At 47.0% G+C, this 18,972-nt stretch overlaps 2 protein-coding genes across 4 annotated transcripts in view; one reads left to right on the top strand and one right to left on the bottom strand.

Moving 5' to 3' along the window:
- LOC144143474 (ras-related and estrogen-regulated growth inhibitor-like) overlaps positions 1-2,141 on the bottom strand; it is a 44,347-nt gene extending 42,206 nt beyond the window's left edge. Inside the window, exon 1 of the mRNA XM_077675222.1 lies at positions 1,974-2,141. Within this exon, the coding sequence (XP_077531348.1) occupies positions 1,974-2,061 (88 nt within the window). The 5' untranslated portion in view covers positions 2,062-2,141. The remainder of the gene's footprint in view (positions 1-1,973) is intronic.
- Positions 2,142-2,437: 296 nt separating this feature from the next.
- LOC144143475 (voltage-gated purine nucleotide uniporter SLC17A9-like) overlaps positions 2,438-18,972 on the top strand; it is a 29,814-nt gene continuing 13,279 nt past the window's right edge. For 2 of the 3 annotated variants that reach the window (XM_077675223.1, XM_077675224.1), the window contains exons 1-8: positions 2,438-2,607; positions 3,894-4,020; positions 5,089-5,290; positions 6,663-6,762; positions 11,940-12,013; positions 12,080-12,254; positions 16,238-16,334; positions 18,639-18,726. In XM_077675223.1, coding sequence (XP_077531349.1) covers positions 2,546-2,607; positions 3,894-4,020; positions 5,089-5,290; positions 6,663-6,762; positions 11,940-12,013; positions 12,080-12,254; positions 16,238-16,334; positions 18,639-18,726 — 925 coding nt within the window. In that variant the 5' untranslated portion in view covers positions 2,438-2,545. Of the gene's footprint in view, positions 2,637-3,893; positions 4,021-5,088; positions 5,291-6,662; positions 6,763-11,939; positions 12,014-12,079; positions 12,255-16,237; positions 16,335-18,638; positions 18,727-18,972 lie in introns of all 3 variants that reach the window. The other variant, XM_077675225.1, reaches the window with a different exon arrangement.

Raw genomic sequence — 18,972 nt, forward strand, 5'->3', positions numbered from 1 at the left:
ATGACCCCTCATGTCGTAGAAAAAGTCTAGTTGGTGTTTTTTTTCTTTTCTTGTATTTTTGGTATGTCGGTGATTACAAAAGCCATTATCCTCATTCTCCTATCATCATCATCACCATCATCATTTATAGAAGCTGCCCCCCTCCCCCCCTCCTCAGAAAAAACCTCGATCCACCCCTGCGCGAACCTCTAATGGTCCGCCAGGGCATTTCAGGAGTGCGCGAAGCACCCCCCTCCTCCTCTTCCACCGCGAAACTCTCTCTCCAACCATTCTTTGCTCCTTTTTGACAAACCTTGCCGGCAACGCCAAAATGTGGAGGATTTGCTGCGTGATATGTAAAGCCTTTGTCAAAATTTTCTAGGCCATGGCAAAAGTTCTTAGGCCGAAGAATTTTCAAAGTACAAGCTCACCTCCAGAGCGAGGCTTAAACGTTTTATGCCGGAAAGCTAGAGAGCTGGACCTTTTTTTCTTACTGTCACAAAATAATTTATTGTGATCGACAAGCCTTTGGCTTGGCCTAGAACATTTTGACAAGGGCTGTACGATTAACTTCTCCGCGTAGCGCACGTTCTACCGTCGGCTTTTTGCACAACAGGGCGGCTGTGCGGAAAAGCCAGACACCCAAAAGGCACGCACATAATTTGGCGACGTTTAGGAGCAAAGGGGAACAATTGTTCGGCAACAGGACACGGATCAACATAACAGTCAGACGCCAAAGTCAGGCATCGAATAAATGTGGGGGCGACATGACACGCATCATCCATATTCATCGTGCAGTCCCCCATAACTTTTGCAAGTCAAAAAGGGTTCCCCGGTCCACTCACGGGTGAGAACTACCAGTAGATCATTTTTGCCCCCGGGCAACCTATTTCCTTCCATCGAGTTAGTGGTCTTCCTTTCTTTTTCTGTGCACACTCTGCTATACACTGGTGGTCCACCTGGTTGTCAGCTTCGTCTCAGTTGATTGTAAATCTGAGCACGCATCACATGAGCTACCCGACGGTATGCATAAAAAGCGTGCACCTACGTTATACGCGAACTAAACTGTAGCCAAGTATCAGTCGTTGCCCGCTTCGGGGTGTCTACATTGAGTATATCCCGCCGTTAACGTGAAGTTTCCTTGTTCTACTATATTTTATTATAGTTTGTCGCGCTAGTGTGTAAGCTCTCTTGAAATAAAAACAGGCAAGGTCGCCCAACTGAAGTTTATATATTTTTGATATCGCCTTTAAATGGGAACATGTGGCTTTAGCCGTTAGATGCCCGTTTCCACCACACCGAACACCGTTCTAGCGCAAAACGTGGGTAGAGACGAAACTTATGCAAATTTATTCGGACTTCGTCTCCCTTTAACGCAAGCAAAGCTACAGCACGTGTCAATACCTGCAGTGCACAAAAGCGAAAAAAAAAATCGTCCTGTGCGACATGCGGCGTGAACTTGAACTTTATTTGCGGACATTTAGGCGGGCGAAAAGCCGCAGTACCTGCGGCCTGGCGTTAATTCCGCCGCCAAAGAGTCACATCACTAGACATTATTGAACAGTAACAAAGACAAACAAGGCGCGGTTATACACCCCGAACGCGCGTTGATTAATTAAAGGCGCCTACGTCGAATTGAAACTCAAATATAGAAATTGTCCCTTGAGGCTGCTCTTTCCCTAGTGACGTTCACGTCGCCAGCAAGAAACGCGCATTTGGTTTTGTTTCACATTTTCCTCAAGATCACATGTCCATGTAGTGGTCACCGCAGAAAAAAAAAAAAAATGCCCGCGGTACATACGCCGTGGGGAACATTCCAACGCGCAAAACCGCACCTCGGTTTAATGCGGCCCAATTCCCCAACCACGCGGCCAAAACGGCAGTAGGTTGCACCGAGTCCAACCTCGCTTGCAGTTTTATTAGTTTAAATTCACACATTTTTATTAACGGCATGCACCAACGCATGCACGGTGCGGTCTTGCGCCTTCACGTACCTGTTTTTCCCGTGCCGTCTTTGCCAATGACCACCAGATTAATCGGCTCGAGCGCTTCAAGCGCCGTCGTGGCCGCGTCCTCCTCCATGACCCGAAGCGCTCCGTACTCGGCGGAAGGACCCGGGGCCCGAGCGCTTCTCTATGTTTAGAAGACGGCAGTTATTTGGGATCAGCTGATCACAAAACTCCCGCCATTGAGCTGGGTACGTGTGGCGCTATCTTTCGACATTTTTCCGAAGCTGCAGCACATTTTTGTTTTTGCGCTTATAATGAAATCACAACCATGAATTCTTGTGGTGGTAATGCTATAACGCAGCTATTTGAACAAAATTTTGTTGTGCCTTGTTTTTAATGGCTCAATGCTCGGCGAAAGGCTGTTGTGTGATGTGTAGCATGACCATCTGCTCCAGGCGCAATTGATAGCAGACGACGCAGTAAGCGACTGCAGCGCTCGCCCTCAGGTGGCGACTCAAGCGTCTTAAGATGGCGCCGCCGGTGAAGAAGAACGTTCCATTCTAGTCAAGCACTCAACGTTTCCGTCGCCTTTCGGATCCGTCGCGTTGCCCATCACGATGACCATATACCCCAACAGCTATGTCCCTTTGGAGCAAGGTCACAATCACTACTGGAATCAGTAAGCCCACAAACGAGCGGAATGCTACGGTTAGATTTAACCAAGTTTCCGTGTTTACGATGCCTGCCTGCCTTCGTGGCGTGAAGTCATACATCGATGTAGCGTTCCAGTGCGATGTCCCTCGCTTGCACCGTGATAAACCGTCGCATAGTCCAGCACATGTTGTGCTTTTTTTCCAACGAGCGATATTTTAACTGCAGCGTACGACTGCTTTACCTGTAGATTACATATGCACGCCGCGATGGTTCAGGTCTGAGGCCTGTATCCAGTCGTTTCATTGTAACGTACACTCAAATTTAATGGCTTGTTGGAGCTCGTGCTGCTCCAGTAACTACTCGCACGGCATCCAGTGTAAAACGTGGGTATGAGGTTATTCATTTACCGTGTTTTGTGAGTGAAGTTAACCACATTAATGGGGCTTTGTTTTTTGCGGACTTGTTTTGTTTGTTAGTTCCGAAACCGAAACTAAATCCGTACGCCGCAGGTTGTCGCCCGGTTTGGACGTTTTACTTTATAAGCTAGGGGTGACAAAAATGCTGTGCCCTTTATTTTGTGGTAACTGCTGTTGCTGTAAGCACGAAGTTTGGGCAGTAGGTGCATAGATTCAGACTTTTCCGAACTGAAATTCGTGGAAGGGGGGTGGGTCGCGGTGAAACCGCCGTTGTATAGTTGGGGAACAAATATATATATTGTTCAAGAAGCGTGCTGAATGAGTAAATATGTATCTGCCCAATTTTAACACACTTTATCTGGGCGTTTTTTTTTTTTAAATTGCACCTGCATTTTCTCAAATCCAGGCATCTGCATCAATAGCTATAGCTACCGTGGCAGGCACAATAATTTATTATGAAATGCTGATGTGAAAAGTTGGCTGTTGCTGGTGGGCTGTTTTTCCAGTGAACAGTCCGGCAGGACGTGTATCATCTCTACACTTGCAAAGTTCCAGACAATAGGGGTTTTTCAAGATAACACGTCACTGTGACGTGTGACCATACGTGTTGCCTTGATTTTCCTCTACCCTGAAACATGTTTAAAAACAGTGCAGTACCCAAGGGAAAATAGTAACTGGTGCCGGCTGGGCCCTGCTGGTCCTGGCTGGTCCCAGCTAGTTCCAGCTGGCAATATAACCATAAACCAGCTGGGACCAGCTACCAATTTCACTTGGGTAAAAACTGGACTAAAAGTCTGGCTCCGCTCCAGTCCTTATTGCACGGATTTTAAATATGTTTCTCAGTTAACCAACTAGCCCACACCATGGCATTGACAAGTGCCCTTCATGCTCGCAGCCGGCAGAAGCTGCAGTGGATGGGCATGCTGTTCATGGGCTGCATGTACCTGTACGCGGCACGCATGGCCATGCCCATCACCGTCACCAAGATCAGCGCCGAGTACAGCTGGAGCAAAACCACCGCGGTGAGTGCGTGTCTTTACGCTCTGCAATGAGCCCCGAGTGCCGGCACTGAAAACATTTGCAGGAATTCACAGTTGTACTGTGCACATGGTCAGGAAAGAGAGCATACTATATCGCTTCAGTCTCTTCTACAGTGCGAAGGAAGGCATACCTCTCATTGTGTATTAAAACAAGATCCGCAAGTGTCTCACGAGTAAAAACCGAACCAAGGCCTGGAGTTTCTGATAGCGGCGGGATCGATTCGTACCACTACCTTCACGAGAAGCAGCACTCGCACGAGAAGCAGCACTTGTGCTACCGACTGTGCGCTGGTCATGGTTACTGGGGCATCGTTACAGACAACCATATGGGAATTGGAAAGGTGGGATTGGCAAGCTCCACTTTGTGAAGCTATCATCATCATCATCTGTAGACCATGCATGTGTCCACTGCAGGACGAAAGCCCTTCCCAGAGATTCTCAACCATTCCTGGCGCAGGCTTTCTGAGTCCAGTTTATGGTTCCTAATTTCCCTGTTTCATCCCTGCATGAGCTCTTTGGTTTTCCCGCCCCCCCCTTCCAATTTGTTTGTCATCTCTTGGTATCCACTCCATTACACAGACGGTCCACCAGTTCCCTGTCATTGGCTTCACGTGACCGAAGTCTATTTCTAGCACTACATTTGTGCGCAAATGTCTTTGACCCAAGTTGGTTACCTAATCTGTAATGGGGTCTTCTTTTGCATAAGTGTTAACCCCAGCATTCCTCTTTCCGTGAAGCTATAAATGACAGCATTTTGGTGTCAGCAGATCCAAAACTCGACACTGTATGTAGCACAGTTTGTGCAAGTGCTGTCTTCCACCTGCACTGATTGATGCCGTACCCTCTTCAAAGTGTGTTCCTCCAGATACCAAGCTCTGCTTCAAATGATGCCGTACCTCCAGGTCCTTTGCCCTGCACTAAAAGGTGCCGTACCCTCTTCCAAAACTGTGTCTCCAGATGCCTAGTTCTGCACTAAATGGCGCCGTACCCTCTTCAAGGACTGTTCCTCCGTGAATGCTTGTTCTTCTCCTCCTCTTTTACTCTGTGCAGGGCACGGTGCTGTGCTGCTTCTTCTGGGGCTATGCGCTGACGCAGGTGCTGGGCGGCTACCTGGGCGACATGTGGGGCGGCGACAAGGTCATGCTCGGGGCGGCCCTGGGGTGGTCCCTGCTTACACTGTACACGCCCGAGTGCACCGCCTGGAGCAGGGGGGCCCTGCTGCTCAACCGAATCCTCCTGGGGGCCTTCCAAGGTCAGCACTGTGACCCCCCCCCCCTATATACACTACACTAGGGCGACCAGTCGAATGCAATGCTAATCGGTTGTGTGATGACTGCAATGCTAGAGCAATGCAGCATGCCATGTCCCGTGCAATGCATGAAGAGGAGTTTTCCCATTGGTTGCCTTGCCTTCAGGAACAGCACTGGCTGTAGAAGGGGAGGATTTAAGCTTTATTTGACACTGGGCATTATTTGAGGAAGCAATTCCATCATCAGACCTCTTGGTATAACAGTAAAGAGGGGGGTTAGAGTGGAGGGAGACAGTGCACCAAAGCATTATGCATTTAAGGCAATTCACACAAATGCAATGAAGGTTACAGATCTTGCAGCCATTTGCAGATGCTCGTGTCTGTGCAGTAGGACCTAGAATAACTGAAGCAGCCGTTGTGTTGTAGGCGGTCTATCAAATATCAGCAAGGCACCATAGCGTGCATTGTCGACCATACATGCATTGCCTAAGGGTACACAAAACCTGCCAGCTGATCCTCAAAAGGCCTGCTCTTTCCCTTTGAAAGCTAAGTCCACCTTTGAGCAATGCTGACCAATAAGCGTACGAAAACTGCAAAAATATACTGTCAAATCTCCTTCCACTTCAGGCGCATTGATGGAAAAAAAAAATTCACGATAACACAATTTAAACGTAAGGGGGATGCAAGCTTGCCGACGAGGCCAACTGCACTCAAAATTTCAACCTCTTGAAAACGTTATTTTTGTATAATGTGCGTAAAAATACTGCAGTATACAAAATATTGCAGCTAAAATGCGCATGTCCACGGTGCAAACGACCATTGAAAATCGGTGATTTTGAAACCGAAATTGAGAAGAGTGTGGCCATTACGGCCATGCCCAGTCGGCGAGTGAGTGGCCGCACGCAGCTGGCCTGCCGGAGCGAACCTGCACGCAACGCTTCGCCCTCGCCACAGCCTGAGGAGAAGTGCGACCGGTTCTCCTGGCTGGCCATAGGAAAAAGCGCAGGGCTGTCCACAATGTCACTTCCGCTTCATGGCTGTTTGTGAGATCCGCCGGCAGGTGCAGCATCACCTGCAACGGAGCTGTTTTAAATGCTTCCAATTATTTAACCACGCATTTCGCGGGGCTGCCAGTCATGTTTCAGTTGGTGTGGTGGTACGTACTGTGCGTAAAAAGTAAATTTGGCAGAGGCGAAATTTGAGTGGAGTTGATGGCGATCTGTCTGTGGAACGTTGGCCAACCAGTATCGTCTTCCTAAACATGTGCATATCCTGGAAATTTGAACAAAAGGTCGTACCAATGCCACCAAGTGCCTTGAAGCAGTGTGACGTTGTTGTAGCCTGACCTCGAGAACACTCCTTTCCCACTTCACAGGTCTTCACTTCCCGGCCATGTCCAGCATCATAGTGAGCCAGCTGAGGCAGCAGGACCGCACCATATTCACCAGCGTGGTGGCCGCGGGTCCCTCTTGTGGGTGAGCGCCCACCTCACCCCTGTTCACCTTTTTTTTTTTTAATCTCCCACTCATTCCGAGGGGGCCTTGGAATCATCTACTCGTGGGTGTCGTATTCATGAAGCATGGTAGACCCACACCTTGACTCACAGGTCAAGCCGAATTGATTGGTTGATTGTAGGTTTTACCGTGCTGACGCGTGCTCCGGATTAATTTTGACCACCTGGGGATCTTTAACGTGCACTGAAATATCATACACACGGGCGTTCAAGTCCAGTTCCATCTGTCGTAGCTGTTAGCAAGAGCAGCAAATGTTTGGCTAACATTCCGAACACTTTGGGGTTAGTTCATTGCTTCTAACAAAAGCTGTTGCGGTGACCCAGTGACTGAGTTGTTGTGCTACCTAGTTTAAGGATGTGGGTTTGATCCTGGCCATACTGGCCACTTTTCAGGTGGACGTTGTAGGGTTCTACATTTCACACACTAGTTATTTCCCACCCCGCAGCCATCCGCGCTCAGCAAACATGCCTTGCGAGCGCCGGCTGCGGACGAGTCCGTTGTTTGTGGAGACAGACAAAGGCAGGAGGCGGCGAGGGCAAAACATCAATGACAGCATTTATTGCAAAGTGCAAATCAAATACACTGCATACAGACTAATCGTAGGCCATAACGGTAACACTGGCAGCAAGGCATTAAACAACGCTAGAAATCGAGATGGTTCGACTCACCGATGGCATACCGGAGTAGTGGAGCGCTGCGCAGTGCGAGCGCGGTTGCAGTCTCCCAGCTCGCCCGGACGCGTCCCATTGTGGCGCGTTCCCCAGGTCAGGACCAGCGCGCCGAAACGTCCGCGCGCTACCGGATCCCGAAGACAAGAGACCGTCCTCACGTCATCCGACAACCCACCACGCCTCGCCTTTTGGTGGCGCTAGTATCGAGGAAGAACTGGTTCTCGGGTAAGGCAGAGGGGAAAAGGGTCAACGCCTTCACCAGGGCCACAACAAGCCGTCCGGTCGCTGGCGCCCTCTCGTATGGTTCCTGTCACGTGAGCGAGGCGCGTGTGCACGCCGGCCGCGATGGGAAGCTAGCCAGAAAGGGGTTCGCGTGAAAGTCGCGATCCCCACAACGTGAAAAAAGCGAGAACGCCCTTGTGTCGAGAGTTCGCTGCGCATTAAAGATCCCCAGGAGGTCGGAATTAATCCGGACCACTCCCCTACAGTGTGCCTTATAGCCCTGGTGTAGTTTTGGGGCGTTGAGCCCCAAAAATTTTGACATTTTTACTTCTAACAGACATCTACCAGAGCCAGAGTTGCGGTGTAGCGGTAAGAAAAAACTAAAGCTGTTCCACTCGGTGTGAAAGCTGTCAGAAACGCAGAGCATTGATTTGCCATAATGGGCTGTAGCACCGTTATCCGCTTACTGCTACCACCCAATACAATTCAAATTTACCACCTTCGCAGTGCGCGTGCGCCCCCTGCCTGAAACTGCACCAGCAGGAGTTCTGTTTTCTTTTTTTTTTTTTTTTTTTTTTTGTGCTTGCCCTTCCTCCTGCACGTGCCGGTGTTGCACTGCCACTTTTTTTCGCTTACTGTCATAAAAACCAACCCAACAAGCGTTCCTAACTAAATGAACGCGGGCGCTGCCAGTTAGTTACGTATATTTTGCCTCAAACGTACTTGCAGTTTTCTTTGCGCTAAACAACGGGGAGATGTATGACAAGCAGCAGCAGTTCAAGAGTTTCACACGCTTGTATTAACCGCTTGGCTTTCAAAGCCTCTGCGTTACGCCGCGATGACAGCCGCTACGACAGAACGCCGTGTGGCTCTACTTGCGTCCAGCAAGCGAGCTACGACGACAAGGCGAGTCCTAAAGTGCTCTGCACTTAAAATAAGAGGTAGCATACGGGGATTGGTGTGTACGAGAAAGGTTCGACTAAGTCTTGCAGCCAGCACCAGTGTCATAGCTCTGTCGTAGAACAGGTGTCATAGCCAGGTTTCATACGAGTAGGTTCTATCCAGTACTTGCCTGTATTTCGTCAGGATATATACATCAGAAAATGTATGCCAAATTGCTAATTTTGTCAACTGGACCTAAAAGGAAACTTTAAGCTTCCCCCTTCCCAAGAAAAAAAAATTAATATATGGTTTCATAAAGGCACCATTTTTATTCACTGGTTTGCTAGTGTCTGCGTGCCACAAAGAAAGAGTCAAGCATTTTTTCAGGTCTAGTAGACCTCAAGAAGTTTCATTCATGTCAACCCACCCCCTGCCCTCTCTTGTCCAACTCATTACTGCGTGCATCTATACACTTCGGGTACACATTATAGACTAGGTATACCGTACATTACAGCTACAATACTGGATACTCCCAGTGTAGTTCCATGTATCTCGTTATGTAAAAGCTTGTAGCATGGCTTAGTACATTTGTGACGAGCCTGTCTGTGCATGTGTGAGAGAGGTAACTGGCAGGGGAGGCAGTTATGCCAACCTGCTTGCTTGCATAACAGGTTGGTTGGGTGTGCGAGTATACAGCACTGTTTCAAACGACAACAGAAATGGACAGCTGTTTTAGTGAACTCGGATGCATGAAATTATGCACTGTTGAAAACTGAAATGCCCAACTGAAAGCACGTGCAGAACACGCACTGGATTCTTCCGGTAGCCGCTAGCTGCGACGAGCTTTCCCGCAATGCATCAGTGACGTACGGCTAAGCGGCAAGAGGAGGTCTTCTGGGCAGCACTTTTAAAGCAAAGCTTTTTTGGTCTCACTGATGGCGGTGTCGTAACCAAAACTGCACTGCCGGAGAGCCGTCTTTACACAACAGAAGGTGCATGATGATGATGATGATGATGGTCATGATGACAATGATGGTGAAACAAGAAAAAAAATGCTTCTTGTAGTCGGAATCAAACTTGGTTCCCTTACTTTATGAAGCCGGCATCTATCCGATTGTGCCATCGCATTCAGGTCACTCAGCACTTCTTTCGAGTTTGTTGCACAGGCCTTGGCTTTGTACTTTGGCTTTAGACTTTGGCTTTGGACTTTGGCAGTTCCGATTTCGGACGATGACGATGGTCTAACAACAATATGAGTGGAAAGGGGTGGGGAGGGGGGAGGGAGTGCTTAGCCTTTCTCTTAAGGGATAGATTCGTTTGCTGTTGTCTGAATTTTGACTTTGACTTTCAGACGGTTCGCAGTTTGATCGTTGGGGGCGCTTGGACTTTGATTGTGACGGCTTTGACTTTGGAACTTCGCCAGCTGATTTTCGCACTCAAGAAGGCTTCGTGTTTCTGTTTCGGCCATCGTCGTCGTTAGACGGAGGGGATTTGAACTTCTTTGTCTCTTTGGCATTCTGCTGACTGCACTCTTCTGTTTCTGTTTTCTCATGCGTTCTAATAACATAGCCTCACCCAAGCTGCCATTTTTAACGCTTGCCAGATAGGAAAGCCTAGCTGCATACTATTGGATTTTCTGATTAAATGCTGTAGAAAAGTGATCTTTTTTTCTAAAGTGTAATCTTCCTTTTTAAGAAAGTGTAAATTCCAACTTCTTAAATGAAAACCGCACAATATTTTGCTTCGATTAAAAAGTATTTGCTTCGATTCAAAACTATTTGACAAAAAATTATTTGCTTCGGATTCCCTTCGAAAGCAAGAATCACCATTCTCACACTCCTAATAACTAGAGATATCTGCCCGTAAAAATATAACACGTGTACTCATATCTGGAAATGCTTGCCGGGGATAACAGTAAGCAGGCATTATACAATGTTGCACGTGCTTCTGCAATTCTTTGAAGACGGCTTAAACGAAAGGTGGACATATGTATGTTGATAGGCTTGTAGAAAAACTAGCTTCATTATTGTACCCTTGTTCTATGATTTCTTTTTCGAAGTAGCTAAGAATAAAACAGCATACACTTTCTGCTCCCAGTAGAATGTAAAATGAAGACTTTCGAGAAACCTGTATTGCAAAGCAATATTGTAGTGCGCATAGAAAGATTACAGTGGCTGAGCTGAGCACTTTCGCCAGATTCGGTGGCTACGGATATGTTTAAAGGCCTTCTTTAGCAACTGTTGGGCCTTCTTAAAATAAGCATCCAATGAGCATCACAGCATTTGCATTGCATTGTTAGTTGGTTACTCAATATTAAGCGCTGTTGCAGAGGGGAATGTTAAGCAGAGGGGAATGTGAATATCTTGCGCTGTGGATCTTCTTTGCTGTGTTGATAGAAACCTCGGCATTGACAGCTGCCACCCTTCAAATTCAACTCAACTTTTGTCCCCATGCACCAAAGTCTACATCTGGAGTACATGGTGCACTATACCGGCAGCCTATGGATCAATTAAGACACCTGGTAACCATTAACGTGCACCAAAATATCTTGTTTCCGTGCATCTATCAGGAAAACAGTCTCCATGGCCTAATTGATACCATGATTATGTTATCAGCAATGCAATGCCTTATTTGCAGAAGGCTGCGGTGGCCGCTTTTCTGATGGAGGCAAAAAGCAAAACGGTCGTGTGTACGAGATTTCGGCGCACGTTAAAGATCCCCAGGTGGTCAAAATTAATCCGGAGCCCTCCACTACGGCGCGCCTCATTGCCTGCGTTGCATCGGCGCGTTAAACAATATGATCAATCAATCCTATTTGCAGAATGAGGTGTACGTTTTGTTAAGTTTGCATTCCACACTTATTTTTTCCATGCAAGCAAGGGGTGGCAATGAGAAGAATAGGGCCTACGAACAATGTAGCTTATTCCCTAAGCCACCATGTCAGGTATCGTCTTGCGAAGGGGGACTTGAGTTTCTTCTGAGGGTCCCTCAAGACGCCCGAAAGAGAAACAAATTAGGCGTAGGTTTGGGCAAGCTGGTATTCCATTCTAAACATTCACCGCGCAAAAAAGGAACAACAACAAAGAGAATAGGGCACACAAGCGATACTTATTTGCTAAGTCACCATGTTGGGTATCGTCCTGCAAGAGAAACTTGAATGTCTAATGATGGTGACTTGAGAGGACTTGAGAAGCCAATAAGGCGTAGATTCGTGCGAGTTGGCGTTTCATCCTAAGCATTCACTGCGCAAAAAAGGGATGACGATAAAGAGAATGGGGTGTGCAGTGGAACAGCAATACTTATTCGCTAAGCCACCGTATCATCTTATGAGGGGGATTGACCAAACGGGTTTCCTTGGTGCAGGCTGCTACTGCTGGGCTGCCTGGGTTCCATCATAATGACGTCCCACGGCTGGCCCGCGGTCTTCAAGGTCACCGGTGAGTGGGCGTACCGCAAATAGCCTCGGCCCCAGACTTTCCTTATTGCTTCCCCGTGTGTTCCAGGGATTCTGGGCATCGGGTGGTGCTTTGGGGTGGCCTTCCTGATGCACCTGCACGGTGGAAGCAGCGGCGGCGGGGCACAGCCTGGCGGGGGAAGCAAAGCGGCACCAAGGGCGCTCCCTGGGGCACCCCACCCCAAGGTCCCCTGGTTCATCTACTTCAAGAGCCCCTCCTTCTGGTGGGTGCGCTGAGTGCGACGTACTCCCCTGCGGCGAAATTTCGTTCCCTTGTGGGTGCAAACCCGCCACTTCCTATGCGCACTCAGCACCATCTATTGGTTCACTTCGAACACTCCTTTTATCCTTTTGAGCAACTTCTAAAAGAGCCCCGCTGTTCGGCGTCAATAGCCTATGGGTAGAATCGCAGGTTTAGAATCGTAACAGAAGCCGCCATCAGGTCTTTTACTGAAAGCGGTCATCAAATTACCGCCACAATGCTAGGCCTAACACTGTCAGGCAGCTCATCCACTCAACTCCAGAGCGGGACAGTCAAAACTATGCCTCCTCCGAGCTTTGCAATGTTCTAACGTCCGCGCAAAACAGTGAGGTCATTCCGTGATTCATGTTCTAACGTCCGCGCAAAACAGTGAGGTCATTCCGTGATTCTGTCACACACGCCCTCCGGGCTGGAAGCGCGGGAAACCAAATAGGGCGATTTTGAGGCCGTTCAATGTAAGTAATTATCGCGCGCTCAAGTATTTAAAGTGCTGTTTTGGGTTCGCCAGGCTGTCAAGCATTGATAAAATCAGTAAAAAAGGAACATAAAATTTTGGTGTCAGTACTCCTTTAAGGTGCTCTGTTGGCTCACTTCTGCATGTCCTTTTGGTAAAGAAGGGTGTTTTCATATCTTTTATCTCACTTGAGGGTGGGGGATGGCATATCAACTTGTTTAACTTTCTGCATGGCACAGAATGTGCCTGGCTTGCTCCTATCTTCCCTGTGACACTTGGATTATGTTGGAAAAAGACTACGAAGTTATGCGGCCTCTTCATTGCCTACTATCATTATCAGGCTTGTGTGCTCTCCTTATCATCGTCATCTGTTGTATGTTTCATCAATGGCTGCAAACACAGTATGATTTGTGGATCCTGCCTCAGTTCTTCCTGCAGATTATACACAGTCTGGCACTTGTTCAGGCATTCTACAGCCAAGTCTGTGAGGCAGACCGCTAGGCAGTCTGGTCAGACCGATAGTAATTGCAGTGGACTGTTGCTAGACTGTTTTATTCCCAAACAAGACCTATGACTAGCTCCAAGCAATACCTTATCTATGCATTACGTTTCATCTGTAGCGTCATTGTCTTCGCCATTTGTTGGTGCATATTTATGAGGTAAAAGCCATCTAATCTTGCTGTAAATCTGAAGGAAACGTATTTCTGGGATTCCGTTGGTAAATTCTAGGCTTTCGAAATATTCTATAACAGCGTTTTTTCAACTGTATCGTCTGGGCTTGCAAATGTGATGGGGGAACTACACTGTCGGTTGAGTGGAACATAAGTATTATTGTGTTTAGCTTTTGAATGTCTACCTCTTTTTCACGGTTTCTGTGTTGCACGAAAGCACTGGAATAGTGTCTGTGCTATGTGCTCTAGGGTGCATTGTAGAAAAAAAGACTGGCTTCACAAATTCCTAAATGCTGTCACAAATGCGTATTTGAGAAACATTATCTCTAAAGATTGACCAAAAATCCACCATTCTTCAAAAAAAAAAAAGGAAGAAGTGAGCTAGTTTGCGTGTTTGTTTCTCCAACATCTTTCACGATTCCAGTTGGACGGTAATTTTTTTTCCCCCAAGAATGAAAAAATGAGAGTTGAAGTTGATAATAGCCTTATAGCAGGATGCACTTTTAATGAGCACAGCTGGCAAACAAAATAGGCCTTTTTTTCCTTTGAAGTCTGTTGTTCGTCACCACTTTGCCTGTGCCATATTTGCAGCTGGCATGCGAACTGCTTTCAACAGCTGTTTCCTGCATAGTGAAAAGCGGAACGCCTCTCTTTCCTTTTTTAAGAGCTCTCTCAAAGGCCCCGCAAGAGTTTTGGAGCAAATTTCTTTACAGATCTCGGAACTGCTAGAAAATCCTACCACTGTGGCAACAGCATGCACCCTCAACAACCCACATGCCCGAATAATAATTATTGTTAAGGGATTCATTCGCTCGTTAGGCCAAAAATATGGTGCCCCCGCTACACACACGGCCCTCAAAATGGCTGAAAGTTAAAAAATAATAATAATAAAACAGGGTTATTGAATTGAACAAAGACTTGAGTAAATTTAGGCCTTGGTGGAACTCGAACCAGGGTCCCTTTGAATGCGAGACAAGCACATATCCCCAGCACCATCACAGCTCAATTGCTCCAGCTTATGACTTAAAAACATGCCTTGGAGACTTGTATCAAGGCGCACATGAGTAACTTGACCTTGCCAAGTTCAGAAGTAGGAATGTACGTCCTTGCTAGGTGTCCTCTTTGCTTGATGGTGCCGATTTGGGTATTGTAAGAGTTCTAGTAGCCAAGAAGAGAAGAGGAGGATGTATAGGAACCTAGGAGGAAGGGAAGGGTGCCAGGGGAAAAGGCAGTCGTGTAAATATTGATAATGATAGGAGACGTTTAGCAGTTGGACGCTTAAACTTTTGCAGTCACGACCTCCTAGAGAGTGCTAAAGTGTACTCTGAGTTTTAAAAAGCAGGGTAGGAAAACGCTGAAAGATCGGATGTGCCGTAAAATTAGCACTCACCCTCTCATTGTGACTTGGCCTTGGGAGTGCAAATTTTCTTTAGAGAAGGGCTATGAGAGGGGAATGACACACAGTGAGGACTCGGCGGTGCTATATGCACAAGTGATGTAGTGGAGAAAAGGGGCAGGGGGAATTTGTTTTTGTCACGAGTCAACTCAGCGGAAAGCATGAACTATGAAAGCAAGAGAGAAAGTGTTGAAAGAAGAACTTTAAAGAGAGAATAAGTTAAAGGTATAAGAGAGACAAACAAGGGATAAAATACATGCAGAGAAACGAACATAAAAAATGAAGGAAGCTCACACTAACGAGTGAGACTTGAAGGTAGCGAAGCTGTACGCAACCTTCACGACCATCACGACGGTTTAGGTCCACAATTGCAACCGATTTGCTTCTTCTTCGCTGCCACAAGGACTTTTACTCCATCGTTGTTGCTATTAGTGTGAGGTTCCTTCATTTTTTGGAAGTGATAATCATTGGACATCACCTTGGAGGCGCGTACACTGTGAAAAGTTTTTAGCTACCTTGCAGAAGTAGATTTTTTAAAACACATATCTTACTGCCCATAACCTCACCTGTGCTCATGACGTGTTGCAAAACAGTGGCGGGAACTGAGGATTTACACCTTAGGTGCCTGCACTCACTGTGTTTTAATGTCACCCTATATAGGCACCCTTTCTCTTAGTATACTCATTATGTTTTAACATGGCCCTATACACCATTTCTCTTAGAAAATTTTTAATCTAGTGCCTTTATTACAAATCTTTCTCATCTCATTCACGATCGTCGTGGTGCTCTTTGCCTTTGTCGGCCTTGCGCCATTAAACCTGAAATCATCATCATGATGTGTCTTTCTCGTTCTGAGCAAGTATTGGCACAATTACGGGGAACGCTGGAGTATTTTTTTTACCTATTTTCCTAAGTGGGTATGCTTTGCTTGAAAAATGTGTGCCAGGGACACTGGGCGCTCGCTGCAAGGCACGCACACACGAGGGCATGGCATTTTCTTGGTTTTTTAACTGCCGGGAGGTCGCCGCAATCTTGGATAGTCTCTCCAAGTGGGTATGCCTGGCTTCACAAATGTGCACAGGGGTCTCTGGGCGGTCATCGCGAAATATGCACACACGAACGCTACGCATTTTCTTGGTTTTGTTAACTGCCAAGCAGTCGCTGCGAGGCATGCACGTGTGCGTACGCTCGGTAGTTTGTTGGTATTTTTAACTGCGGACACGAAAAATTACGATTTGCTAAACAGCTTTGGTGTTTAAAAATGAAATGTCCTGTCAGTCCCGATCATACAACTGCCCTCAGACTCTATCACTATTCTTTCTTAAATGCTGTTGTCCTACCAAACTTTGGAATCCGCCTTGAGGAATTCATGCCTGGGGCTTAGCAGGTTTTCTCTCTCTCTCTCTCTCTCTCCCCCGACGCAGGGTGATCCTGCTGGCGCACTTTACGGAGAACAACTCGTACTTTATCCTCATCTCGTGGCTGCCGACGTACTTCCACGACCGCTTCCCCGATGCCCAGGTGCGGTCATTGTTCCCATTCATTCCGACGGGGTACCTTTGTATTCGGGGTTGGCCTTGTTGGCACCTGCAGTTGCATGCGGAGGCAACAAAGTGGCACAAGAAGTCTTCTGTCCTCTCAGTGCACACGTACTTAAAGGGACAGACAACCGATTTTAAGTGCAGAGCACTTTAGGGGCTCGCCTTGTCATCGTAGCTCGCTCGCTGGACCCAAGTAGAGCCACACGGCGTTCCTTTGTAGCGGCGTAATGCAGGGGCTGTAAAAGCGAAGCAGTTTATATAGTCATAAGTGTTCGAAACTCGTGAACCGCTGGCGCTTCTCATACATCTCCCCGTTTTTTAGTGCAAACAAAACTGCGGGTACGTTTGAGGCAAAATACACGTAATTAACCGGCAGCGCCTGCGTTCATTTAGTTAGGAACGCTGGTTGGGTTGGTTCTTACGATAGTAAGCGAAAAAAAGTGGCAGTGCAATGCTGGCACGTGCGGGAGGAAAAGCAAGCACAAAAAGAACAGAACTCCCGCTGGCGCTGTTTCAGGCAGAGGGCGCGCGAGCATTGCGGAGGTGGGAAATTTGAACTGCATTGGGTGGTAGCAGTGAGCGGATAACGGCGCTACAGCCCATTATGGCGAATCACTGCTCTGCACTTCCGGCAGCTTTCAAGTTGGGTGGAACGGCTGTAACTTTTTCTGCAGTGCATGTCCTTTGGCTTGTATGAAAGCCAGCGTTTTATTTAGTGGGGTGACCGCAAGGAACTTCAAAACAAACAAACGGAAAGTATTTTAATTTTGCACTCAAATTTATGAAGTCTGAGAGGTGGCGACATGTAGTGTCTGAACATGGCACTACTGTACTTGTCCAAATAACTCCGTCAGTTTCAATGCATGATTCAAAAACCACGTAAAGGAATGGGAAAGGTTGCCCATTATTGTTGTTTTAGCCAGGGACACGTTTTTAAATACCTCTTTTAATCTTACGTGCAGTTAGAAGCATGTTGCCGCACGGTTCTCTGTCATATGGTTGTTGGCATTCCTTTTGGCAGGCCACGTATGCCTGGTAGATGTAAAAATTCCGATTTCAAAAATTCCAGGGTACTATCAGCAAAACTATTTGGAGTTGAGGGGTTTTAATAGGTGATGCCCTCTCATTTGGGACAGAGAAAATGTACCCGACAAAATCAGTTTATAATCAGTACACTTCATACCTTTATAATCAGTACACTTCATTGAACAGTGCAGGTAGCCATTAATATTTGAAACAACAATGGCATGCTGCTCAGCCCAACAGAAATTTCCTGGACACTTCCTGGATCGCAGTATTTCCTCATCTGTTTTTCAGCAAAGCATTTTTTTACCAGCATTTATCTGTCTGTGTGTCCATAAGTGAATGTAATTATATACTAAATGTGTCCTCTTTTATTTAAATTTTTGGTTCACTCTTTAAAAGCCCTTAGCCTTCCATTTTGGGCGAACATGTGTATGAATGCGTACTCAAGTGTTAAGAGTGAACATTTTGCCAAAGGATAGAGTGGAGATGCACGTTCTTCGACAAACTGTGCGCTCTTCACACTTCAGTATCTAATCACCAACTAGTCTTACATGATACTCTATTAGATGAGTGACTTCAAAAGGGTACCATATTGGGCTAGTTGGTGGTCAGATGCAAAGGGAGGAACAGCACACATTTTGACGAAGGACGGACAGAAATACACAGCACAAGTGCTGACTATCAACTGATCGCTTTGTTACAAGTTGTGGAAAATAAATAGCACACTTACACGGAAAGATGCAATAAGTGCATACAGAAGAGAGAGGAGGTTTCCCAACCCGTCAAACCATTATGATAACACTAAATTTATCGCCATGTCCGCTTTTCCCTGGCCTCCAAGGATGCGATTTCCTTTTGCGTGATAGCTATCGAGAGCACACTGACGCAATTTATTTATGTATTTTCCACAACTTGTAATAAAGCGAACAGATGATAGTCAGCGCTTGTGGTGTGTATTTCTGTCTGTCCTTTGTCAAAATGTGCGTTGTTCCTTCCTATGCATGAGTTCTTTCCACCCACCTCTCCTGTAACTTGCTTGTCCTGGGCCTTACATAACCCGATATGTTCAACAAAACTTGCCAGTTTTGATGGCTAGTGACAAAAAGTAAGTGATGGTGTTCTTTTGTGTGGCAGGTTTAGAAAGAGACTTCCTCCAGATTTTACGCGCCAGTTTTACCCACTTTGTAAGCCCCGCGCCGTGTCTGTCATTGAACGCTTGTCGTGGACTAAAACGCCTCTCGACTGCGGGTGTTTGCAGATGTGGGTGTTCAACATGGTTCCCTGGATCATGATCCCCATCTGCAGCATCGGCGGAGGCACCTTCTCGGACCACCTCATACGTAAAGGTGGGCGTCGCCATCGGCACCATTCTCACACTTTTAAGCAAAAGCTCTTATTAGTGGGACTCTTGGCACCCAGTCAAAAGACTAATGTATTTCCCCATAGACAGGTTGGCCGAGCGAAGATCTCTGAACACGCGGCGCGTGCGCGAAACCGGGCCTCCATTGTGTCAAAATGGTTAATTGAAAATTGCGAAAAAGGAACAGTTCTATAGAAGACAAGACAATGCACACCAAGATCACAAAGAAGGA

This window comes from Haemaphysalis longicornis, unplaced genomic scaffold, assembly GCF_048455015.1.
Source record: "Haemaphysalis longicornis isolate Haplotype H1 unplaced genomic scaffold, Haemaphysalis longicornis Haplotype H1 scaffold_6, whole genome shotgun sequence".
Lineage (NCBI taxonomy): Eukaryota > Metazoa > Arthropoda > Arachnida > Ixodida > Ixodidae > Haemaphysalis > Haemaphysalis longicornis.